At 40.0% G+C, this 22,996-nt stretch overlaps 2 protein-coding genes across 3 annotated transcripts; one reads left to right on the top strand and one right to left on the bottom strand.

The window, feature by feature from the left end:
- Positions 1-3,440: 3,440 nt before the first annotated feature.
- On the bottom strand, positions 3,441-9,978 carry LOC139544214 (transcription factor BTF3). 2 transcript variants are annotated; one of them, XM_071351083.1, is made up of 6 exons: positions 9,771-9,978; positions 6,896-6,964; positions 6,654-6,767; positions 6,182-6,383; positions 5,475-5,531; positions 3,441-3,777 (listed from the first exon to the last, which is right to left on the bottom strand). In XM_071351083.1, the coding sequence occupies exons 2-6, from the start codon at positions 6,962-6,964 to the stop codon at positions 3,731-3,733; spliced, it is 489 nt and encodes a 162-aa protein (XP_071207184.1). In that variant the 5' UTR covers positions 9,771-9,978; the 3' UTR covers positions 3,441-3,730. The 2 variants fall into 2 exon arrangements, with proteins under 2 accessions (XP_071207184.1, XP_071207185.1); XM_071351084.1 differs by having other exon boundaries at positions 9,836-9,973.
- A 6,028-nt stretch (positions 9,979-16,006) lies between these two features.
- Positions 16,007-17,773, top strand: LOC139544213 (forkhead box protein D1-like). Its single transcript, XM_071351082.1, has one exon. It carries the CDS (start codon positions 16,282-16,284, stop codon positions 17,296-17,298), a length of 1,017 nt encoding a protein of 338 aa, XP_071207183.1. The 5' UTR covers positions 16,007-16,281; the 3' UTR covers positions 17,299-17,773.
- The last annotated feature ends 5,223 nt before the right edge of the window (positions 17,774-22,996 follow it).

Here is a 22,996-nt window from a genome sequence, read left to right as displayed (position 1 = left end):
TTGTTTACAGAGATTATTTCACTATATTCACTATAATTCACTATCAGAATTCCAGTGGGTCAGAAGTTTACATACACTAAGTTGACTGTGCCTTTAAACAGCTTGAAAAATTCCAGAAAATTATGTCATGGCTTAAGAAGATTCTGATAGGCTAATTGACACCATTTGAGTCAATTGGAGGAGTACCTGTGGATGTATTTCAAGGCCTACCTTCAAACTCAGTGCCTCTTTGCTTGACATCATGCGAAAATAAAAAGAAATCAGTCTAGACCTCAGAAAAAAATTGTAGACCTCCACAAGTCTGGTTCATCCTTGGGAGCAATTTCCAAACGCCTGAAGTTACCACGTTCATCTGAACAAACAATAGTACGCAAGTATAAACACCATAGGACCACGCAGCCGTCATGCCGCTCAGGAAGGAGACGCGTTCTGTCTCCTAGAGATGAACGTACTTTGTTGCGAAAAGTACAAATCAATCCCAGAACAACAGCAAAGGATCTTGTGAAGATGCTTGAGGAAACAGGTACAAAATTATCTATATCCACAGGAAAACGAGTCCCATCTCGACATAACCTGAAAGGCCGCTAAGCAAGGAAGAATCCACTGCTCCAAAACCGCCATAAAAAGCCAGACTACGGTTTGCAACTCTACATGGGGACAAAGATCATACTTTTTGGAGAAATGTCCTCTGGTCTGATGAAACAAAAATAGAACTGTTTGGCCATAATGACCATCGTTATGTTTGGAGGGAAAAGGGGGAGGCTTGCAAGCCGAAGAACACCATCCCAAACGTGAAGCACGGGTGTGGCAGCATCATGTTGTGGGAGTGCTTTGCTGCAGGAGGGACTTGTGCAATTCACAAAATAGATGGCTTCATGAGAAAGGAAAATTATGTGGATATATTGAAGCAACATCTCAAGACATCAGTCAGAAAGTTAAAGCTTGGTCGCAAATGGGTCTTCCAAATGGACAATGACCCCAAGCATACTTCCAAAGTTGTGGCAAAATGGCATAAGGTCAACAAAGTCAAGGTATTGGAGTGGCCATCACAAAGCCCTGACCTCAATCCTATAGAAAATTTGTGGGCAGAACTGAAAAAGCGTGTGCGAGCAAGGAGGCCTACAAACCTGACTCCGTTACACCCGCTCTCAGGAGGAATGGGCCAAAATTCACCCAACTTATTGTGGGAAGCTTTTGGAAGGCTACCCGAAACATTTGACCCAAGTTAAACAATTTAAAGGCAATACTATCAAATACTAATTGAGTGTATGTAAACTTCTGACCCACTGGGAATGTGATGAAAGAAATAAAAGCTGAAATAAATAATTCTCTCTACTATTATTCTGACATTTCACATTCTTTAAAGTGGTGATCCTAACTGACCTAAGACAGGGAAGTTTTACTAGGATTAAATGTCAAGAATTGTGAAAAACTGAGTTTAAATGTATTTGGGTAAGGTGTATGTAAACTTCCGACTTCAACTGTAGGTATTATAGTGCGTAGATACATTAGCTAGCCACCCCAGAGAGCAGTGCATTATAGGTTTTGTAGTCGACTTGAACTGCAATGGATTTCCACAAAGACTTTGTTGCTACCAATATTATAACGACAAATTGAAACATTTCACAAAAAATATTTTTTTCACAGTGGTATCTAACACTATTATAGGAATTAGTGGCTTGGTTTATCCCTTTTACCAAGTGTAATGCACAGATGCAAGTCATTTGGACAGTTGACAAAAGGCCTTTTGAAGGTACACTACATGGCCAAATGTGGACACCTGCTTGTCAAACATCTCATTTGAAAAGCATGGGCATTAATATGAAGTTGGTCCCCCCTTTGCTGGTCTAAAAGCCTTCAACAATTTCAACAATACATGTACTGTATACAGTATGTTAATGTTATTTGTGGTGTTTTCCTGTCTTATGTACTATGTGCATTTTAGGTAACAGTATCTGACTGTATGTTGCTGCATATCTCTGAAATAAAGTTACTTGCTGGGTTGTTACACTACATGACCAAAAGTATGTGGACACCTGCTAGCTGAACATCTCATTCCAAAATCATGGGAATTAATATGGAGTTGGTCCCCCCTTTGCTGCTATAACAGCCTCCACTCTTCTGGGAAGGCTTTCCACTAGATGTTGGAACATTGCTGCAAAGACTTGCTTCCATTCAGCCACAAACATCAGTGAGATCTGGCCTGGCTCGCAGTCGACGTTCCAATTCATCCCAAAAGGTGTTTGATGGGGTTGAGGTCAGGGCTCTGTGCAGGTCAGTCAAGTTCTTCCACACCAATCTTGACAAACCATTACTGTATGGACCTCGCTTTGTGCAACGGGGATTGTCATGCTGAAACAGGAAAGGGCCTTCCCCAAACTGTTGCCACAAAGTTGGAAGCACAGAATCGTCTAGAATGTCTTTGTATGCTATAGCGATAAGATTTCTCTTCAATGGAACTAAGGAGCCCAAACCATGAAAAACTGCACCAGACCATTATTCCTCCTCAAACTACACAGTTGGCACTAAGCATTCAGGCAGGTAGCGTTCTCCTGGCATCCCCCAAATCCAGATTTGTCCGTCAGACTGCCAGTTGGTGAAGCTCGATTCATCATCCCAGAGAACGCGTTTTCACTGCTCGAGTCCAATGATGGCGAGATTTACACCACTCCAGCTGACGCTTGGCATTGCACATGGTGATCTTAGGTTTATGTGTGGCTGCTCGGCCATGGAAACCCATTTCATGAAGCTCCCAACAGTTCCTGTGCTAATTTTGAGTCTATAAGAACTTTGGAATGCTGTAGTGAGTGTTGCAACAGAGAACAGACGATTTTTACGTGCTTCAGCACTCAGCGGTCCCGTTCTGTGAGCTTGTGTGGTCTATCACTTCGCGGCTGAGCCGTTGTTGCTCCTAGACGTTTCCACTTCACAGTAGCACCACTTATAGTTGACTGGGACAGCTCTAGCAGGGCAGGAATTTGACAAACTGACTTGTTGGAAAGGTGGCATCTTATGACAGTGCCATGTTTAATGTCACTGAGCTCTTGAATACGGGCTATTTTACTGCCAATGTTTGTCTATGGATATTGCATAGCCGTCTGCTCAAGTTTATACACCTGTTAGTAACGGGTGTGGCCGAAATACCCAAATCCACAAATTTGAAGGTGTGTCCACAATGTTGTCATACTTACCAACATTAGTCAAGTTAGCAGTCACGGTCAATGCTACCCCATGTCAGCTCGAGCATAAATGACCTTTAAAACTTCACATTGTCGTCTATCCAGTGTGCTGCTCTATAGCATGCTTTAGATCAAATCCTGGCTTTAGGGTGCAACTAAAAAGGTAAACAGGCAGATGTATGTTAATTTAAAATACACAACTGCTAAGAGGAATCACCTTTGTCCCCTTATTTCAAGTAATCAGATAAAACACCACGATTCTTTTAGTTGACAATAGCAAAATGTTTATTCCAGATATTATGGTTTCAGCCAGACTGCAAAGAAATAAGGTTCAGTAACACAGAGGAAACTGCTGAAGAGACCTCGAACCTCAGAGACAACATACAGTAACGTACATACAATCTCCCACTGACTCTCAAACTGGACACGGACAGCAGTGCACAAAATAGCATTTGGAAAATCGGGTGGCAAGAAAGAAAAATAACGCCTTGTGCCCACCCCACGGCCTAGTCAAGTCCTGTTGAGACTCTCCTGAAGGTCTGTTGTTTTCTTTAGTTTGCCTCATCCTTGGAAGCCTCGTCAAAATTCTCCACCAGATCTGAAACAACAAGCCAACAGTCAGTAAGGGAAAGAAACAAGCAATACTCTCTCCAAACATACATGCCTCCATCAGTCTTTCCACTGGTCTCAGTCCACTTAAGAAAAAATGTGTGTTTTACCTGAAACATGATCCCAGGTATAATTTCTACCACCCCCCAATAATCTGATAAATCTGTCAGGTCCATATTTGGCTCGGTGGGGTCTAGGGTTATAATCAAAACAATTCTAAAGGTCTGAACACAATTTAAAGTGGGGGTGGGAAACTAAACTCTGTTAATGACATGATGGCATAGACCGTTAACCCCGTGTCACCGGGCTTCAACCGCTCCTCACGCTGAATGAGAGTAATTGTTTGTTACATTTGTGAAAACGTTGGGTTACGAGAAAAGGAGAGCCTTGGGAAAAGCCGTGGGTAACTAATGGCAACCTCATGTGTATGGACCATTTTTCTCCACAAAGAAAAGCAAACGGTGCTTTCAGAACTCATAAACAAACATTTCAAACACTAAACCCACCACCCCGACTCCAATCACCATCAAGTGATTGTTAGATCCCCTTAGCATGACCCACTTCACTTCCCTACCACGGTTCTATTATCTGCGGGAAAATACAAGTCACACAGACATAAGAGAAAGTATAAATGACCACAATGTAAAATAACACTACATGTGGTTGTTGTGGAGACTCACAGGAGCACGTCACAGAGCAAAAACTCTTATAAGTGTCTAGGACAAACAGCCATTGTTGAAGATACCTACACAATCTCTATGGTCACGTTCAAATAAGGAACAAGGAAAAATAATCAATAAATGGAAATGTGTCGATCCATGCCAAAAGGGTGGGAGTGGGACGGCATCAAATCAACTGCAAGAGGCTGGTGTGATATTCTCACACAATGACGCCACTATTACTGCACTTCCACCTAAGACTGCTTCCCAGACAAAACAGTTTGGAAAAGTTTATGCGTATATTATGACAACATTGTGACGTTTTCATTCATTTTGGACGTAGGTGAGGGTTTTTCAGCGTTTTGGGCACACCGCATTTTTTCTGGAGGTAAACCGGAAATTGGTAGCCGACGTCTATGCCCCTTCGTCGGTGATTGGTCAACGGTCGGGCTTCTTCAATAAGTCTTGTCATTCAGCGAGAGACAACTCGTTTTCATGTAAATTTGTTCGAGAAATACTGCACCAAACATCTTCGTTAGACGTAAAATTCCCGACTAAGATGTCGTCAAAAATGTCAAAATTAATGACAGATTTATTGAGTTATCTTAGATTGATTCAAGACTATTTTGAGGCCTTTTAAAACAGACAAGCAGTACTACTGTCGCTTTTTTCACATTTTTCAAGCTGAGGTCTTTTCAGGCTGGCGACCCTCGTTTGGGCCGCCAGCCAAACTGAAGCATGCTGACGCCTTTACCCCAAACCAGTGTGTCAGTGTTTTATGTTAATGAAAGCTCCAGTGTAAGTGTGTTTCATTCAGGAGTGTGACAAGACTTGTGGTGAGCAGAATCAACAACCTCTGCATCATCAAGACAGTTGCTTTCTGAGAAGGTGTTCCAAGTTCACAGTTGGCCATTGTTATGTAAATTACACATGAAAAGTACCAGTCAGCATTTTGGGTAACACCAGGGATGTAAACTTGATGAACAATCATGACCTCTTAACTGTGAGATGGCTGTTCATGACCCACCTGGAACATCATCATCTTCCTCCTCTATGGGGGCGATTGGTGCTTTTCCATCTCCAGCTGTGAGGAAAAAATAAGAGCTGTTACGAACCTGTTGCAGAGCTATGTACAAATGCCTCTGGTCTTCAGTTCAAGTTGTATACAATACGTTTAAAAAAAATGGTATTTCTATTACAATGTCAGTGCCTGCCCAGTGCTCAAAATCAATCCAAGACCCTTCAGCTCTACCTCAAATCCCCCCCATCCCAAAACTTTGAGATTGCTACTGTGCATGTTTATCTGTTTTTTTATTACCAATCCGCCTCCACACACTTATGCTAAAGAAGTGTCTTTACTACTTGTGGCCAAGTCAAACAGATGAGGTAAAGCCTATGTTGAAATGTCAATAAAATGCATGGCCTTGAAACAAAAACAGGCTCCCTCTCAAATATATCAAAAAAGTGACAACAAAAGTGCTGCCCTTCAAAAACCAAAACATAGGCCATATTTCCCCTAAAAACAGACTCTCCTGAGCCATTAGAACCAATGGTGTATTCATTAGTCTGTTTCCTAAGCAAAAAGTGTAACTTTTTTATTTTATTACTCCAAACAGAAAACCGTTTGCAATGAAAACCGACACTGTTTGGGCAGACCCTCCACCAGTACTCCTGAACCATTAGAACCAGTCCGCCCTCCTCATCTCACTCCCTCCCTCCCACAGCCCCACGTACCCTGTTTGGGCAGAGCCTCAGCCAGTCTCCGGAGGCTAGTCAGACTGTCTGCTCCCAGCTGGTTGAGGATGCTGGGGAGCATCTCTGTCAGCTGCTTGGTCTCGGCGTGGCCAGTGATGGTGAAGGTGTTGGCTGCCAGGGAGGCCTGCACTTTGGGGTTGTTGAAGTGGATCACTGTCCCCTGGTTCGTGAACATGTTCACCTGCGAGGAACAGAGGAGAAACGAGAACGGTAATGTGATGTTACTCACAGTTATAGACATACAATCTGAAAGACTAGACACCTCCCTTTCTGAAGACTCAAATACAACAGCTAGCTAAAGTGGGCCTTGAAATGAACCCTCCTTTGCTCTCAAAGAAATCAGTGGGTTCCAATTAAATTTTTTGTCACAATTAAAGTACTCCAACATCCATTTTAAAAGGGATGGTTACAGAGGGAGAGAGGACCAGTCTAACCATGGACCAGACCTTACCTCTTCAATGCCAGAGATGTTGTTGACTCCTAGTTTCTTTAGGGAGAACTGAAGTTTCTTGTCATCTGCAGTTGCAGTTCTGTGCACAACCTTCTTCTTTCTGCGAGCAGTGCCCTGTAAAAGAGAACAGATAGATTCAAGTACCTGATATTTTAACACGTGAGACATGAGCTTCATATTGACATATTTTTTCTAAACATTCACTCTGAAGAAACAATTGATTGGTGTGAACAGCTTCTTACCTTGCCGCCGATGCGGACTTGTGCCTGAAGTTTGGCAAGTTTTTCTTGATTCATTATTATTTCTTTCATCTGAAATAGACACAGTATGTGTTGTATTGGGGATGCATAATATAATCGGCGAACATATCGGAATCGGCCAATACTAGCTAAAAATGCCAACATCGGTATCGGCCGATGTCTAGTTTAACGCAAATGTGCAAAACCGATGACAAAGCTGACGTGCATTCCTATATAACGTAGGTACATGATGTAATGACGCCACGTAAAATTTTGCGCTATACGTGCAACACAGCATTCCTAAACTAGCCCACAATGTCTGCTGTGTGGAAAGAGTAACACATTTTCAGCGAGACAACTCAAAGGCGAAATCCATTAAAGCCAAGATAATAGAATTCATTGCCGTTGACAATCAACCGTTCTCTGTCGTGGGTGATGTTGGCTTTCGCCGACTGGTTGAGCACCGGTACACACTACCATTGTTCAGATGTTGCCCTACCGGAGTTGCACAGTAATAGCGTCACTGCTATTAGCTTCACGACATACATACTATGGAACGCCGTTTGGGTCTTTGCGTGTCAAAAAAGATACAGTAGCACTGTCAAAGCTGTACAAAAAAGTCTGCAAACAAGCAAACACCAGCCACGAACGATGTGTTTACAATAGCACATTGGTTATGAAGCAATTTTTTTTACCACAATTTCTGGGGTAGCTTCATCTGGCTAGTGAGGCTCAACCGGACTGGGTTATATGTTGTGAAGCTAGCCACAATAAGGATTAGGCACAATAGTAGAATTTGCAGTTTGCCTTCAAAATAAAAGTATGTCATTGACAGTGATACAAATGAATACAAATAGTAGAATTATGCCATGCTTTTATTTTGAAGGTTAACCACAAAGTCCACTATTGTGGCTAATCCTTATTGTGGCTAGCTTCACATAGATGGGTCCGACCATTAATCAAATAAGAACTGTTTTATAAATTAGGGTTATTTTAGATGATGACGTCTACCTATAGAGTTAGCTAGCTAACTATAGCTACTGAAACCGATTATGTCGTTTTGCTATGTTTTTGGGGAAGGCCATTGTTTGCATCTATGAGCTATCTGGCTTTTTTTTATTTATATAACCAACACTGTAGGTGCGTGAGACAACTTTACCAGCATCATAACATACGTATCGTTGAATCGTTGTGACATATGAAATACGAGTGATAGTGTAATCAGTGTAATAACTATGTAAAAAATTAATGTGCGCGTAAAATTATTATGTGACGTGCAGTCATATTCAGGTCGTGATTGGTCAACAAGCTTATTTGACACGTCAAATAGTGTTAAATAGTATATTTTTTTGACATGCAAAGACCCAAATGGCGTTCCATGGAAATCCTGGTTGAGAATGAAACGACTGAATAAATGAACAACATAACAGCACAACAAGTAAGTGAAATAAATAGGTTTTGATTATATTTTACTGGTAATGGGGACATACGTAAATGCCTGCAAAATAACTTTTTGGTCAGTGTGGTGTGTGTGTCTATAACCTTTATTTAACTAGGCAGTTAAGAACAAATTCTTATTTACAATGACAGCCTACCCCTAGCCAAACCCGGACAACGCTGGGCCAATTGTGCGCCGCCCTATGGGACTCCCAATCCCGGCTGGATGTGATACAGCCTGGATTCGAACCAGCGACTGTAGTATCGCCTCTTGCACTGAGATGCAGTGCCTTAGACCGCTGCGTCCATGTGTGTGTGTTAACTATTTAACAAAAAAATTTAAATGTCGGTATCCTTTTTTTGGCAAAGAAAATATCGCCCAAAAATGTAATATCGGTGCATCACTAATATATATATATATATATTAGCTACAAACATCATACATAAGTACATGTAGCCTGGCTATCTTAATTGTGTCATAAAATACAAGTTGAAGGCACACGCCTTGGCAAGTGAGTACTAGTATTCTGTTCATGTAAATTAGCAAATATCCCAAAACCAGTAAATCAAGATTATGGTTGGAAGTTAAGGCAAAGCTGCGGTATGTCTTCTAAACTGCCTGTTGAGCAGTACAGTATCATCTAGCAGTTGCCATTAACTAGCTACCGTTAACTAGATAATTACAGTAGAAGTAGAATGTGAAAAAGTTAGACTCGTCCTACAGACACAGACCTGCAAACAAAACAAACGATTCGAGGTTTAATTACAAATACCTAATGTTACCTAGTTGTCGTTTGTCTGCTAGACAGACTATCAACCAATTTACCAGTAACGTTAGTTAGCAAGTTAGGGCGGCAGGTAGCCTAGTGGTTAGTGTTGGAATAGTAACCGAAAGGTTGCAAGATTGAATCCCCGAGCTGACAAGGTAAAAATCTGTCGTTCTGAACAAGGCAGTTAACTGTTCCTAGGCCTGCATTGAAAATAAGAATTTGTTCTTAACTGACTGCCTAGTTAAATAAAGGTAAAATACAACAAATACAAATATCTGTCCAGATATGGGTGCTAGCCAGCTGGTTAATAATCGGTCGTTATAACGGTTATCTAATGCTAACGTTCGCAAACTAGCTACCTACACTAGTTAAGAAGTTTTAAGAGCGGAATATGGCGAGACAATTTAAAACCTTGACCATCGATACGCCAATGCTCTACAAGGATTTGAGAGATTGACGATTACCACTGATAAGTATAAGCCAGATATTAAACGATTTAGTTAACGGGCCTTGTGCCGCTGCTGGCTAGATACCAGGCTAACAGGTTAGCCAACGTTAGAAAGGGGCCTGTATGTTGAACTCCACCTCTCATGTCTACACTCGTTTACGAAGTCCCCGTGAGTTCAAACTCCAAGATTTTCACCTGTCTGATAACCAAGGATATTGTTTACCTTGTGTCGTTGAAGAATGGCAGAAACAGTGCAGGAAAGAAGGTATTTTAGAGCTCCTAACTGACCTGCACACTAGCAGCGCGCACACGCGGGGAGCAAGATGGAAGCGAAAGAGGCTGGAGGAAGTGACGTGCGGGCAGAGGTGCAACCGCGAGAAGGGCCGATGGGCCAGTAGAAATGGCCCTATCTCTAACTAAAAGACCAAGGGAGTGCCCTGTCCTGCCCTCACCAATATAAAACTTATTTCAGTGAAATTACATTATTAATTTTACTAGATTGAATAGCAAGCCTTAATATATATATATATATATATATATATATATATATATATATATATATATATATATATACGAATAGATTGTAATTACTCATCAGTGAAAGAGTAGAATAGAACTGTACCTAACTATTCTCCGGTGTAGGCCGTCATTGTAAATACGAATTTGTTCTTAACTGACTTGCCTAGTTAAATAAAGGTTCAATTATGTTGAGTAGGCCTAGCCCTACCTTTCACTTGTTCATCTTAATTATGTTTTAGAAGGAATGTCTATGGTGTGATCAGCTACACATTACACCCTGCATTCTCAGTCATATTGTAAGATTGGCCTTCTCATTCTGTGGCTGAGAACAAAGTGGAAAGTGCCACCATAGCCCAGACCAAGCCTAGCCTACACGTGGAATGAAATTATATTTTTTAATTCAGCCTAAAACTTGGATCCCATATCTAAAGCCTGTCACAATGCAATTGCAGTAGGGCTGTATGTACTCACACTGGTATACAACTGGTGTACCTGTTAATGGAATTTTCAAAGATTTTCAAGAAATGTCCAGTACAATACAAAACTCCCATGGTAATGTGAACACAAAAATGTTGCTCTCAACCTTTGCCTATAGCGTTTCATAGTCACCACTACATTACCAGATTGAAGTTAGCAATGCTCATTTTGTCCCAACAGACACAATCTCAAGTATTTTCACAAGTATTTGTTAAGTTGCCTATTTATGAATTCTGATTATTTGCAGGGATACACAACATCCGGAAATATATGTACAGTGCCTTTAGAAAGTATTCATACCCCTTGATTTATTCAACATTTTGTTGTGCTACAGCCTGAATTCAAAATGTATTAAATATATTTTCTTCTCACCCATCTACACACAATACCCCATAATGACAAGTGAAACATGGTTATAGAAATTGTACCAAATTTATTGAAAATGAAATACAGAAAGTATTCACACCTCTGTTAGAATCCCCTTTGGCAGCCATTACAGCTGTGAGTCTTTCTAGGTAAGTCTCTAAGAGCCTGGATTGTACAATATTTGCACATTATTCTTTTAAAAATTCTTCAAGCTCTGTCAAGTTGGTTGTTGGTCATTACTAGAAAGCCATTTCAAGTCTTACCATAGATTTTCAAGCCGATTTAAGTCAAAACTGTAGCTAGGCAACTCAGGAATATTCAATGTCATCTTGGTAAGCATATTATATATATTTGGCCTTGTGTTTTAGTTTTTTTTCCTGGTGATTTCTCTACCAGTGTCCGTTGGAAAGCAGACTGAACAAGGTTTTCCTTTAGGATTTTGCCTTTGCTTAGCTCTATTCCATTTGTTTTTATCCTAAAAAACTCCCTAGTCCTTGCCGATGACAAGCATACCCATAACATGATGCAGCCACCACCATGCTTGAAAATATGAAGAGTGGTACTCAGTAATGTATTGTGTTGGATTTGCCCCAAACATAACACTTTGTATTCAGGACATAAAGTTTGTTTCTTTGCCACATTTTTTGCAGTTTTACTTTAGTGCATTATTGCAGACAGGATGCATGTTTTGGAATATGTTTTATTGTGTACAGGCTTCCTTTTTTTCACTCTGTCATTTATGTTAGTATTGTGGAGTAACTACAATGTTATTGATAATCCGTTTTCTCGTATCACAACCATTAAACTCTAACTGTTTTGAAGTCACCACTGACATCATGGTGAAATCGCTGAGCGGTTTCCTTCCTCTCCGGGAACTGAGTTAGGATGGACGCCTGTATCTTTGTAGTGACTGGGTGTATTGATACACCATCCAAAGTGTAATTAATGACTTCACCATGCTCAAAGGGATTTTTACCCATCTACCAATAGGTGCCCTTCTTTCCAAGGCATTGGAAAACCTCCCTGGTCTATCTGGTTGAATTCACTGCTCGACTGAGGGACCTTACAGATAATTGCATGTGTGGGGTACAGAGATGAGGTCATTCAAAAATCATGTTAAACACTATTTTTGCACACAGTGTGAGTCCATATAACGTATTATGTGATTTGTTAAGCACATTGTTACTCCTGAACTTACCTAGGCTTGCCATAACAAAGGGGTTGGATACTTATTTACACAAGACATTTTCACTTTTATATTTTTTATTAATTTGTAGACATTTCTTAAAACATAATTCCACTTTGATATTATGGGGTATTGTGTGTAGGCCAGTGACACAAAATGTGGAAAAAGACAAGTGGTGTGAATACTTTCTGAAGGCACTATAGATATCTTTATTATAAATAATACTATATCACCCTTGACAGTGTGATGCTGAAGTGTTAAAAATGTCTCAACTTCAACGTGCCCCATTCTCCCCTACACTCTCTCTCACATACACACTCTCACACACACACTTTCTCTCTCTTTCTCTCTGTCTCTCTCACACACACACACACACGACACACGACACATCATGCCTGATCACGGACATATACCCGCACGCACAGGTATTGTCTTGCCTTTTATGCATGTGATACATATTAATCACATGCTACCAAGTCCCCAGAGAGAGACTGACTCTTTTGGTGACATTTATAGGATTTGTCAGCGCGAGAAGCAGGGATTGCGTTCAGCAGTAAGTGCTTTCTTGGTACCCCGTGGCACTGAAACACCATCCGATCGTAGAGAGGAATTTATAAACACTTTAGAAGTGGTTTACCACAAATGCGAACCCTGCTTTAAAGACGGACTCCAGCGTCAGCTCACGAATTAATTTAACTATAGCCCAAACCATGCCTGTACTACTAACTAACTCAATGAAATAATTTCGAATGAGGATTTATAGAATACATGATGCAAACAGGCTAAATGTTTTTCCCACGGCCAATGTAGGTGACAATCGTGACATATCAGCCCATAAATCTATACATCAAATCCCATTTGATTCATCTTCAGAAAGCGTCAGTGTCGAGCACAAAAATAATTCATTAAAATAAATGACTACAGTTGTTATCAACTTTCACCTATCATTAACTTTTAATATCGCTAACCAGTCTATCAAATTTATTGAATCAATTTGTAATTATTATTCGGTTTACGTGACTGGTCATTTAATCTCAAAGTGACTGGTCATTTGGTCTCCTGGTCTTTCCGTAGCCCTCTCCAAGACTAGGTTATTGCATGTCTAAAATAGTATTTCAAAAAAGGCATAGGCCTATTAAACGAATTAAGTTCAACAAGGCTTTGTTTTCAAAAATAGCAATTAATTTGCCATGCACGGTCAGCATCACCCGAGATTCTTTAATAGCCAAGTATTTTCTTACAGAAAAAAAACATGTAATATTCAATTCACTTAGGCTTACCTTACTCTTTTACTACCTTAACATTATATATGCATTATAACATTATATACATTATATATACATTTATATACATTATGTAGTGCGTGTGGAAATATGTAGACCTACTTTCTGAATGATTGTACAATAAAGACAGCATAATGTCCGTCATAGTCAAAGGACCAATAGCTATTAACAGCGCATACATTTGCCATTTACTGCACTAGCACAAATAAACTAATAAACAAACACTGTCACATGCGTGACTTTTGCTCCAAATAATTCAAACAGGTTTTTACGCACGACTTTTTTACGCACGAAATAACTACTCTATACCAATGGTGTGTTAATTCTGAAGAGTTAAATCAAAAGACCATTAGTTCGATAGTCATTGAAAATACTATTAAGACCTGTCTGAGAAATGTGTATTGGAGAAAGTTCTAATGGTCCGTTGGCGAGGTGGAGGCTTGAGGCAGTTGTCAGCCAATTGGTAATTTGTGAGAGTGAAAGGGCTTGCATGTAACTGATAAACTGTTACTGTAATATAAATAGTATGCAGATTTAATTCAAAAGAACGAAAGGGAAAACAAAAGTGCTGTCATTGTGAAACATTTGAAAGCTGAAGTTGTCAAAGTAGACATCGTGTTGAGAGTGTGGACTATTTCTCCGCTAGATGGTGCTGCATGGTCCAACATAAACGCTACAGTAGAGGTGTTGATAGGCCAGAGTAAAATAAACATAAGTCATCATACAACTCTGAATCAACCATGGGTTAGCTATTATATGGTCATCATCAAGCACCAGACATTGTCTTATTGACATAAAGATCACCCAAACCCATTCATCCTCATCTCTACAATACAACAGATGCATTTCATCGTTCTATATAGGCTCTATTGTTGTAGTCTAGGCTACTTTTGTAGTCTATAGGTTTTCTGAACTTACTAACATAACTAAGTGGGGGACATAGGAGACATTGTGATAACAACAGTAATAAATAATCTATTTGGATTCAAATATACTTTTACCTATAGGCCTACTTTATTGTTGCAAACAGTCACGTTCTTTATCAACGAATGGTGATGTTTGATAGGTTTTAAGCGCTTTTAAAACGTATTTTATGTAATGAAAAGTTTTATTTCGTACCCATTTGTTGTTTCATGCACCCAAAATTGGTATATGAGAGATATGATCAAGTGTCACTCACTCCAAGCTGAGGTCAAGAGATGTCTTACATCTAGTTTTGTGGAAAATATGCATGATTTAGCCTATACGTGACTGACATCCATAATGTTTGATTTTAGTGCACTAACAAAGCGAGTCCCAGTTTAAATTGTAAGTGTCACATTTTGGTTCAAAATGTGACACTTAAAAATGTAGATTCTTCACAGTCGACCAACTTCATGAAAGTAACTGTCTCCTAGGTGTTGAAAGGGGTTCTGTAGAATGAAATATAGAACCATAGCCTTTAATTAAAATTTGATGGGTGAGAAGGAAAATATTAGCAATCATAAGGTGTAGCTTCTCGTGCGTACTTCTCGTGCAAAGGCAATGAAATGGAAAATCACAACCGGGAAGTTGTTTTGAAATATCATTTCAGATCATGAAAAGTTCCGTTTTACAATATAGTTATAAGCCTACATTTCATACTCTTTATATATTTCAAATGAATTACTTAATTGAAAAGCATCCTATAGGCCTATGTTGGTGTAGTTTTAAAGTAGGCTTCTATGAATAAGGAATAGGAAAGGTTGCTGTGCGTTAAGCTATTACGCACGTGTAGACCTACAGAAATGTCTGCACACTCTTTTGCGGGAGTCGTATCACGTAAGGCTGCTTTAACCTACACTGTTACATGGATACAATTATAATATTGTACACTAGATAACAGGATCCAGATAACCCAAATAAATAATGTTATACTGTATGCATAAACATCACCATCATTTATCAAAAATCATATCAACTCATCAAAACAGCAGATTTATTTGATGTTTTCCCCCTTTATTTAGAAAAACATCAATCAGAGCTATAAAGTCAGTGCACGGCAGAGGCCCTTATTTCTCGAGCTGCTCGCATGCTCTGCGTGACCCGTGACTGATGCGAGTTAACAGCTGACTATTTTCTATTACAAATGGCTCGCGGATAATCTAGATAACTACTGGATCACGCAAACTATGAAGCGTGGAGAGTGGGTCATGAAACTCCGACTGTAAACATTTTTTATTTATTTTATGAATCATGAATTATCTGAACTATTACATTGTTTCTTAAAATCCATAACTTTATAAATACTTATCGTTTATGTCAATTATTTAAAACATAACATTCCACTATCATGTTACAGCTTTTTATCACATTAGATTATGATCTATAAGGAATAGTCCTACCATCATGGGCTTTGTTCTGCATGCAGCCTTCTATCTTCTATGTTCAGTGATATAGGCCTATTGTTTGGCCAAACATTTAGCTGAAATGAAAGGTTTAGATTAATTATATTTGTATACCAAGATGACCACCAAAAAGAGAACCAAACTTTTTTAAATCGTCCACAGTTACACAATTGTTGCAATTTTTTTTTTAAATCTCTTCATTTGCCTTGGTGACGTTCCCTCGCCATGTGATCAGAGCTCTGGTATAAAGCGTGAGGGAAGATCCGCCCTCTTTAGGATTCAGGTTTGGCCTTTTTCAGGTCTTTCCACTGACTAGCATCCGGATGTGCGGTATTGAACAACGAAAAAAGCCCTAAAACATATGGTAGTGGCTGGAGAAAAGGGACATCTATTACCGCGGGCGTGCTCCTCTAACTCCGTCATATGAGTTGTCTTGGAAGAGGGCAGAGTAGCACGGGCAGTATATCCTCTTCCTATCCGCCGTAGCTTCTGGGAGCGCACAGCACAGTGCAGCCTCTACACAGCCAGCGGTGAGCCATGACTCTGAGCTCCGAGATGTCGGATGCCTCCATCCTTTCGGAAGAGACAGACATCGACGTGGTCGGCGAGGGGGAGGATGGGGACAGCCAAACGCGCTCTTACGTAGACGAGGTGGCGCAGATGCACGATGACCTGCTGTCTGGCTCCCCGCCATGCCTGGACAGCTCCTCGTCCCGGGATCCTTACAAACCAGCCAGTAAGAACACCCTGGTGAAGCCCCCTTACTCCTACATCGCCTTGATCACTATGTCAATTCTTCAGAGCCCCAAGAAGCGGCTCACCCTCAGCGAAATTTGCGATTTCATCAGCAACCGTTTCCCGTACTACCGGGAAAAGTTCCCCGCGTGGCAGAACTCGATCCGACACAACTTGTCCCTGAATGACTGTTTCGTCAAGATACCGAGGGAACCGGGGAACCCCGGGAAGGGAAACTACTGGACCCTAGACCCGGAGTCCGCCGATATGTTCGATAACGGCAGCTTTCTGAGACGACGGAAACGCTTTAAACGGCAGCAGCAGCAGGACTTTCTGCGGGAGCACAACAGTTTTATCCCCGCCGCTGCGTACGGCTATGGACCTTACGGCTGCGGCTACGGTATCCAGCTGCAGTCCTACCACACACACTCTGCGATTTTCGCGTTTCAGCAGCAACAGTCCAGGCATTCACACACGGGGACCATTATTCCGGCACCGTCCTTAATGCCCACCACTGACTTGGCCAGGAGCCGGTTCTATCCCCAGCTCAGCCCCAGCCTGGCTTCACCCATACAGACTGCAGCCAAGTCCAGCTCGCCTGTCCAGCGCTCTCCCTTCTCCATTGAGAGTATCATTGGTGGGTCGCTGAGCCCTGCGCACTCTCAATGTGCCTCGCGGACTTCTCCTCTTGTTCCAATGTTATCGTCCTCCCTCGCCCCACAGTCGCCCAACCAGTCGCAGAGCGTGCACCCAGGAACTGTTTTACACACGGTCGAGAACTTTCCCAACAGAATTGTGAACGGTACTAGTGGCTGTTAATTTCTATAAACTAACTTCAAAGTTTTCAAGAAATATGAACAAAAACGCCCCTCTTTGAAGGTAGGATTATTTTCGTATGTTTTTGTTGTTGTTGGGGTAACACGCAGCTGAATGATGGATATTTACACTAGGGCTTATTCATGCCTATTCATGCTGTAAAAAATATATTATATTTATGTTAATAACATTTTAGTGTCAATCTAATTTTCTCTCCACGAAATGTTTCGTTGTTTATGAAGTGATTCGTTTAAGTCACTGTCTAGGGCGTCTCAGGATCGACGTAATGAAACAGCTTATAAATGATCACGTCTAAAACAATGTATATTGTGTCACACACACCAATGTTTTTGTAGTTTGGCAAATTGAAACATTTTTACTGTTTTGATTTGTGCTTTGTATTGAAAAGACACAAAGATGAAAGTAATTCATTTATATGCAGTGTGTGCTTATTTCAGTAATAAAACATTGTACATTCTTTGGCAAGTATTGTATAATTTTTTACACGGTTTGTTTTTCAACAAGAATAAATATTGTTTTACAAAAAAAACTCTTTGCCTGGAAAGTAACTTATGAATAAGTAAGTAATAATCTCAGTCTAGAAATTAGCCTAATGTAGGCCCACACTTGACCACGTGCATGAAGTAGCCTATAGTGTTGTTTAATGTTTTTGAAAGACCTATCCTTTTCATTTTTGTTAAGAAACATATTTCCAAAAAGTAATAGACAATGTAGGCTATAACCTATTGAGTGGGCACATAATAATAATAATAATATCAATATGGCTACTGCCATTATAATAATAAACTACTAACACTACAACTACTAGTCCGCAGCTGCTGTTAATTAAAAAATCTATATAATAATAATAATAACAATGCATCTAAATTGCTGTTACAATGACTTATGGACATTTTTATTTGGTTCACATATAGCCTACAGATCAACAACAGAGTGTATTCTTCTTTTACTTATGTTCCATATTTTACTGCACAAACTGAAAGAGAGAGTGAGAATCAGGTGTTGTAACAGTATTATTGTATAAATAATAAGTCACTTTCAGTGTTAAATTACCAAAACTGGCACCATTACTTTCAACAGGCCAAGGGGTGCAAGATAAACTTCATATTCGCTACCCATAGACCTTTAAGAAACTTTGCGTGCGTGTGCGTGTGCGGGAATGCGTGAGTGTGTGTGTGACTTTAAGAACATGTAGGCCTACAACTCTATACCATTAACATTCTGAATAAATATTTTGTTCAGGCTTTTCAAAATGTATCTTTACACACACAAACAGCCACAATTTAGGCCTCGTGTGTGTGTGTGTGTGTGGCCTAGCTGTGTCTGAATGTAATTACATTTTCCATGCACGGGATGGATGACAAACCTTGGACCTACAGGTCCATTTGCCCTCTCCCACATGTATCCTTGTAATTACGCTTGGTGGACAAGCCGGTGTCACTGGAGTGACAGAGACTGTATTTTACTACCTTCAGGACCGACGGTGATTATCACGAGGGTGATCCGAGGCAGCTGGCTCGGGCTCTTGAGAAAACACTGCTCCTCGACCAATTCATTATCTCCTCATACTTGTCACAGTTACCACGAGAGAGAGAGATGTATTGGTCAGCGAGGCTATACTCCTTAACATCCATAGCCCAGAGCAGTAGGCTACAGACATGCGCCGTGGCGAGGGTTGTTACAAGGAAAGTAAGACGATTTGATGCGCATTAGGAAACATATGGATATGTGAATAAAAAAAGACTAGCCTATATATTAAAACGCGCGTCAGGGGCATAACGTATTTATCATGCAATTATGCATCATTAGATATTAGTAGACATATAGCCCACATCTCATTAGTAGAAGCCATAACATTAGATCTATCCGCCACTGTCCTCAATGATGAGCCTATGGATAATAATAGGATCATGATGTGTATAGGCTTTGGCTATATGATGTTATTTTGGATGATGCTAAAACAATAGACCTGCATCTCTTTACTAAATATAACATTCCATATTCAAAGCAGGTGTTTGTAAGAAAAGGCTGGAAAGTTTATTTTCAGAAGGCCTCATCCTCACAACATCAAGGCTGTGGCGTGATGCATGGGCCACAAGCCAAGAGAAAGACCTCCTCTCTTCGAGGGAAGGACCACTGTTTGGCGTGTGTTATCCATCCGTGACTACAAATGCGCATCCCCGTCGCCCGGCCGCGTGTTAATGGCGCCACTGCGTGCTTCCCAGTTGCAGAGGAAATGCGTGTAGCAATAGCTAGATCCACTCAGGGCCGTGCGTCGCTCAGAAACAGTTCACTAGGCCACCGGAGGACAGCAGCATGCGTGATGATGTAACACGCAAGCCAGGCAGCCAGAGCAGAGCGAGAGAGAGCGTCCATGGCCCTACAGTCACACCACGCCGGGTCGCAACCTGCTTATTGGAGACTGAGGTCACATATTTGTTCGTGCTAAATGATAAATATAACTCGTAAAAAAGGGTCAAGCAGGAGCGAGACATGACTAAAGGCGACTTTTAGCATTTCACAGGCAATACATGTATGCAGAGAGCCGCCCGTAGCTGAGAGATTGAGAGATGATATAAATGGAGTCTATTGGCTTTATGTATATGCAAATATGGATATGTAATGCCATACAAACTCGGAGTGCTGAAATCTAGGAAATGTACCATATAGGCCTGCAAAAATTTGAATATTTTCAACGCGTGGGCCACATGCAATCCTACGATGTTGTTAACAATTAATCTAGTTTGAAATAGCCTAATAATTTGTAAATGTTGAATGTTTTCATCACACACACACGCACACACACACACACTATAGGCCCATGCACAGAAAAAAATATGTTGTCTTTCTTGTAAATCTCTATAAAATATAAGGCCTATTGCTACCTAAACTGCCCTCATAATGTAATTTGTATTAGTAGCCTTTAATCTGTGTATGTTTATGTTTACTTTTATAAATATGGGCTACTCAAATGCACAAATATAAATGTATTAGATTTCAGAAAATATGTAACTTTTTGTTGGATCTTTCATGATTGGAGAAACAGGATTGTATGATTAAAATAATGTGTGTGGTAGGCCTACAAGTTCTGAAATAAGAGAGAAACGGCCTGACCAGCGTACTCTTCACCATCGCTGGATTGTAATGAAGTGAGACTAAAATGGTTTGGTTATGAGTGTGACTGAACGACAGTAGTAACTAGACTAGAATAGAATAGAATAGAAAGCGAAAAACACGATACGTCTGAGAAAAGAATCTTCACGCAATGACACTGCAGAATATTAGACACATTTAAAGCAAATCAATTCAACAGTGTAAGATGGTGTACAACATTCAAAAAGCCGCATAGGACAATAAAATGCACACAATTATAAATGAATAGATACATATTTATTCATATTGAATCCGTTGGAATATAGACTACATTCTTTCCTAAAATGTATTTTTTTTGCGACCGACATTCCATTGGTCTTGTAAGGCCTAGCTTCTGCAGTGTTCCCATAGAATTAGAAATTAGAATACGTAATTTATTAGGATCTCTATGAGTGTTCCAATGTCAATCTATGTAACCAAATTAAACAATTTTCAAAAGTTGTGTGTCATGCAATAGGCTATTTATCTTTCCAGCAAACGTAATATAGAAGAGCAGTCTGCCCACGAAAGGGTGAAGTACAGCCTACCCACAAATACAAAATAAGATCAAATAAATGTTTTGAACGAACACAAAAAAGTTCCCTTCAGAATACCATACAGGCTTTAGGCATACATATACCACCATGTCATAAATCATTTGATGGTCTGCATGCGCATGGAAACCCACTAGCCTACTTTTTTCTTTATCCGTCAGAGTGATTTGAATAAATACGTGTACAAGTAGATTGATTCACACGTTCTCCCTTTTTTCCCTTTTAAAACAGAAAATGCGTTAATTTATTTTATGAATCCCTTTTTGCATGTTGTCACAAAGTGCTTTACAGATACCAAGCCTAACATTAGTAACTTGCTAAGTTGATATTAATAACGTGTTAACAACAGTTAAAGGTCTGCATGATCTTCATAACTTGCTTTGTTTCTCCTATTGATATGGGAGAGCAGTTTGGGGGCTTTGTTATGTTTGACATATATGTCTATAGCCTGGTTGTTCCGTGTTGTTATTAGCCTATACCTGCACCGCAGCACGGCATATCAGATCACAAAATTGTTATTAATAGCCATGTTTCGATAATCCCTTGTTGGCTTTATTATGTATTTCACCCTTTCTTGAAAGTTTAGCCTAACTGGCCCTAAACCTACATTCACTTAGAAAAAGTGTAACCTTTGACCCATTATATTCTCACCCCAATTTATATTGGATGTTGATTGGATAAACTGTAGCCTATTCGAGATGTTAACCAAAATAAAAGTAGCCTAACTTGATAACTGATCACTAGGACTCAACGGACTTCATATTAAATAATTTGGCCAGTTTGATTTGGAATTTTTTAAATAAAATAAATAAATACAATTTTATGAAATAGTACCACATCGATATAAATCCAAACCGATGGTTCAACTTCGAGTATCGAGTTTGAGTCGTTTAACCCAAAGGCTATTGAATAATTGACTGCTATAGGCTACTATCTATATTTGACAAATGTGTGAGTGTGTTCGATGACGGAAGTCCACAAATGTAGCCTATACAATAAAATAAGGAAAAGTCCGAAAAAATAAGGAAAAGTTCTAGTTAAATTATAGTTATAGGTGACTGTGCGGTTAACACGCGATTTTTAGCAAATTTCACGGATCATGTGGGCATCAGCCTCCTTGAGAGCGTGACTGAAGCTCCGCAGTTAGCAGTTTATCCTTGGTGGGTCACACAGGTCACGAAAAACGGGGCTAAAACCAAAACACTCAGCTCACAAAGCAACCTGAAGGCGCCGATAAGCCAACCTAGACTAGAGAAGGAGCAGAACTATAGCCTATTTCGAGAGTTTTTGCTAACATTAGATCCAAACGAATTCAGGAACAAAGGCATTTATTCAAAGTTGTTATTTTAGTCACTTAATTTAAAATAAATGTTGCTATAAAATAGGTTGCCTCAACCTCACATTTAGCCAGTGCCTCGAAAACAAAAGTTAGGCATTATGGACTTATGCTGTGCAGCTGAAAATACAACAAATATGTTTACAAAGACAAATGATTGATGAACAACCAGTAGGTCTAGCCGCCTAGACAAAGGAAAGAATTAAGAATTTCTCAAATTAAATCCACCTTACCAGTGTGGGACAGAGTTTTGTGCTGGAGCTCAGTGGACTACATGGGGGTGAATCCACACAGTACTCTGGTCTTACTATTGCGTGAGAAGTCAACCTATATCTTTCAGATGAGAAGAGTGGTACACAATACTAGAATGGGTGGTAGAGCTAGCTTTATGGAACATTTAGGGGCTAGGGGCACACCTTCAGATCCTCAGACAGTCTCTTTGCACCATCACCACCATCACAGACAACACTCTCAACAACTTTCAATTCAACAGGACTGAGAAAAAGCTGTTTTTTTTGTATTGTCAATGGGTGTACTTAGCTCATGATCTTTCAGTTTAATGTTTAGGATTATAGTTCCAAATTCATCCTTGTGTGTATGGATAAAAAATATATTTTAATATAATATATGCCAATTAGCAGACACTTTTATCCAAAGC

The sequence above is a fragment of the Salvelinus alpinus genome, chromosome 18, assembly GCF_045679555.1.
Source record: "Salvelinus alpinus chromosome 18, SLU_Salpinus.1, whole genome shotgun sequence".
NCBI lineage: Eukaryota > Metazoa > Chordata > Actinopteri > Salmoniformes > Salmonidae > Salvelinus > Salvelinus alpinus.
This window is presented reverse-complemented; position numbering and strand designations above follow the sequence as displayed.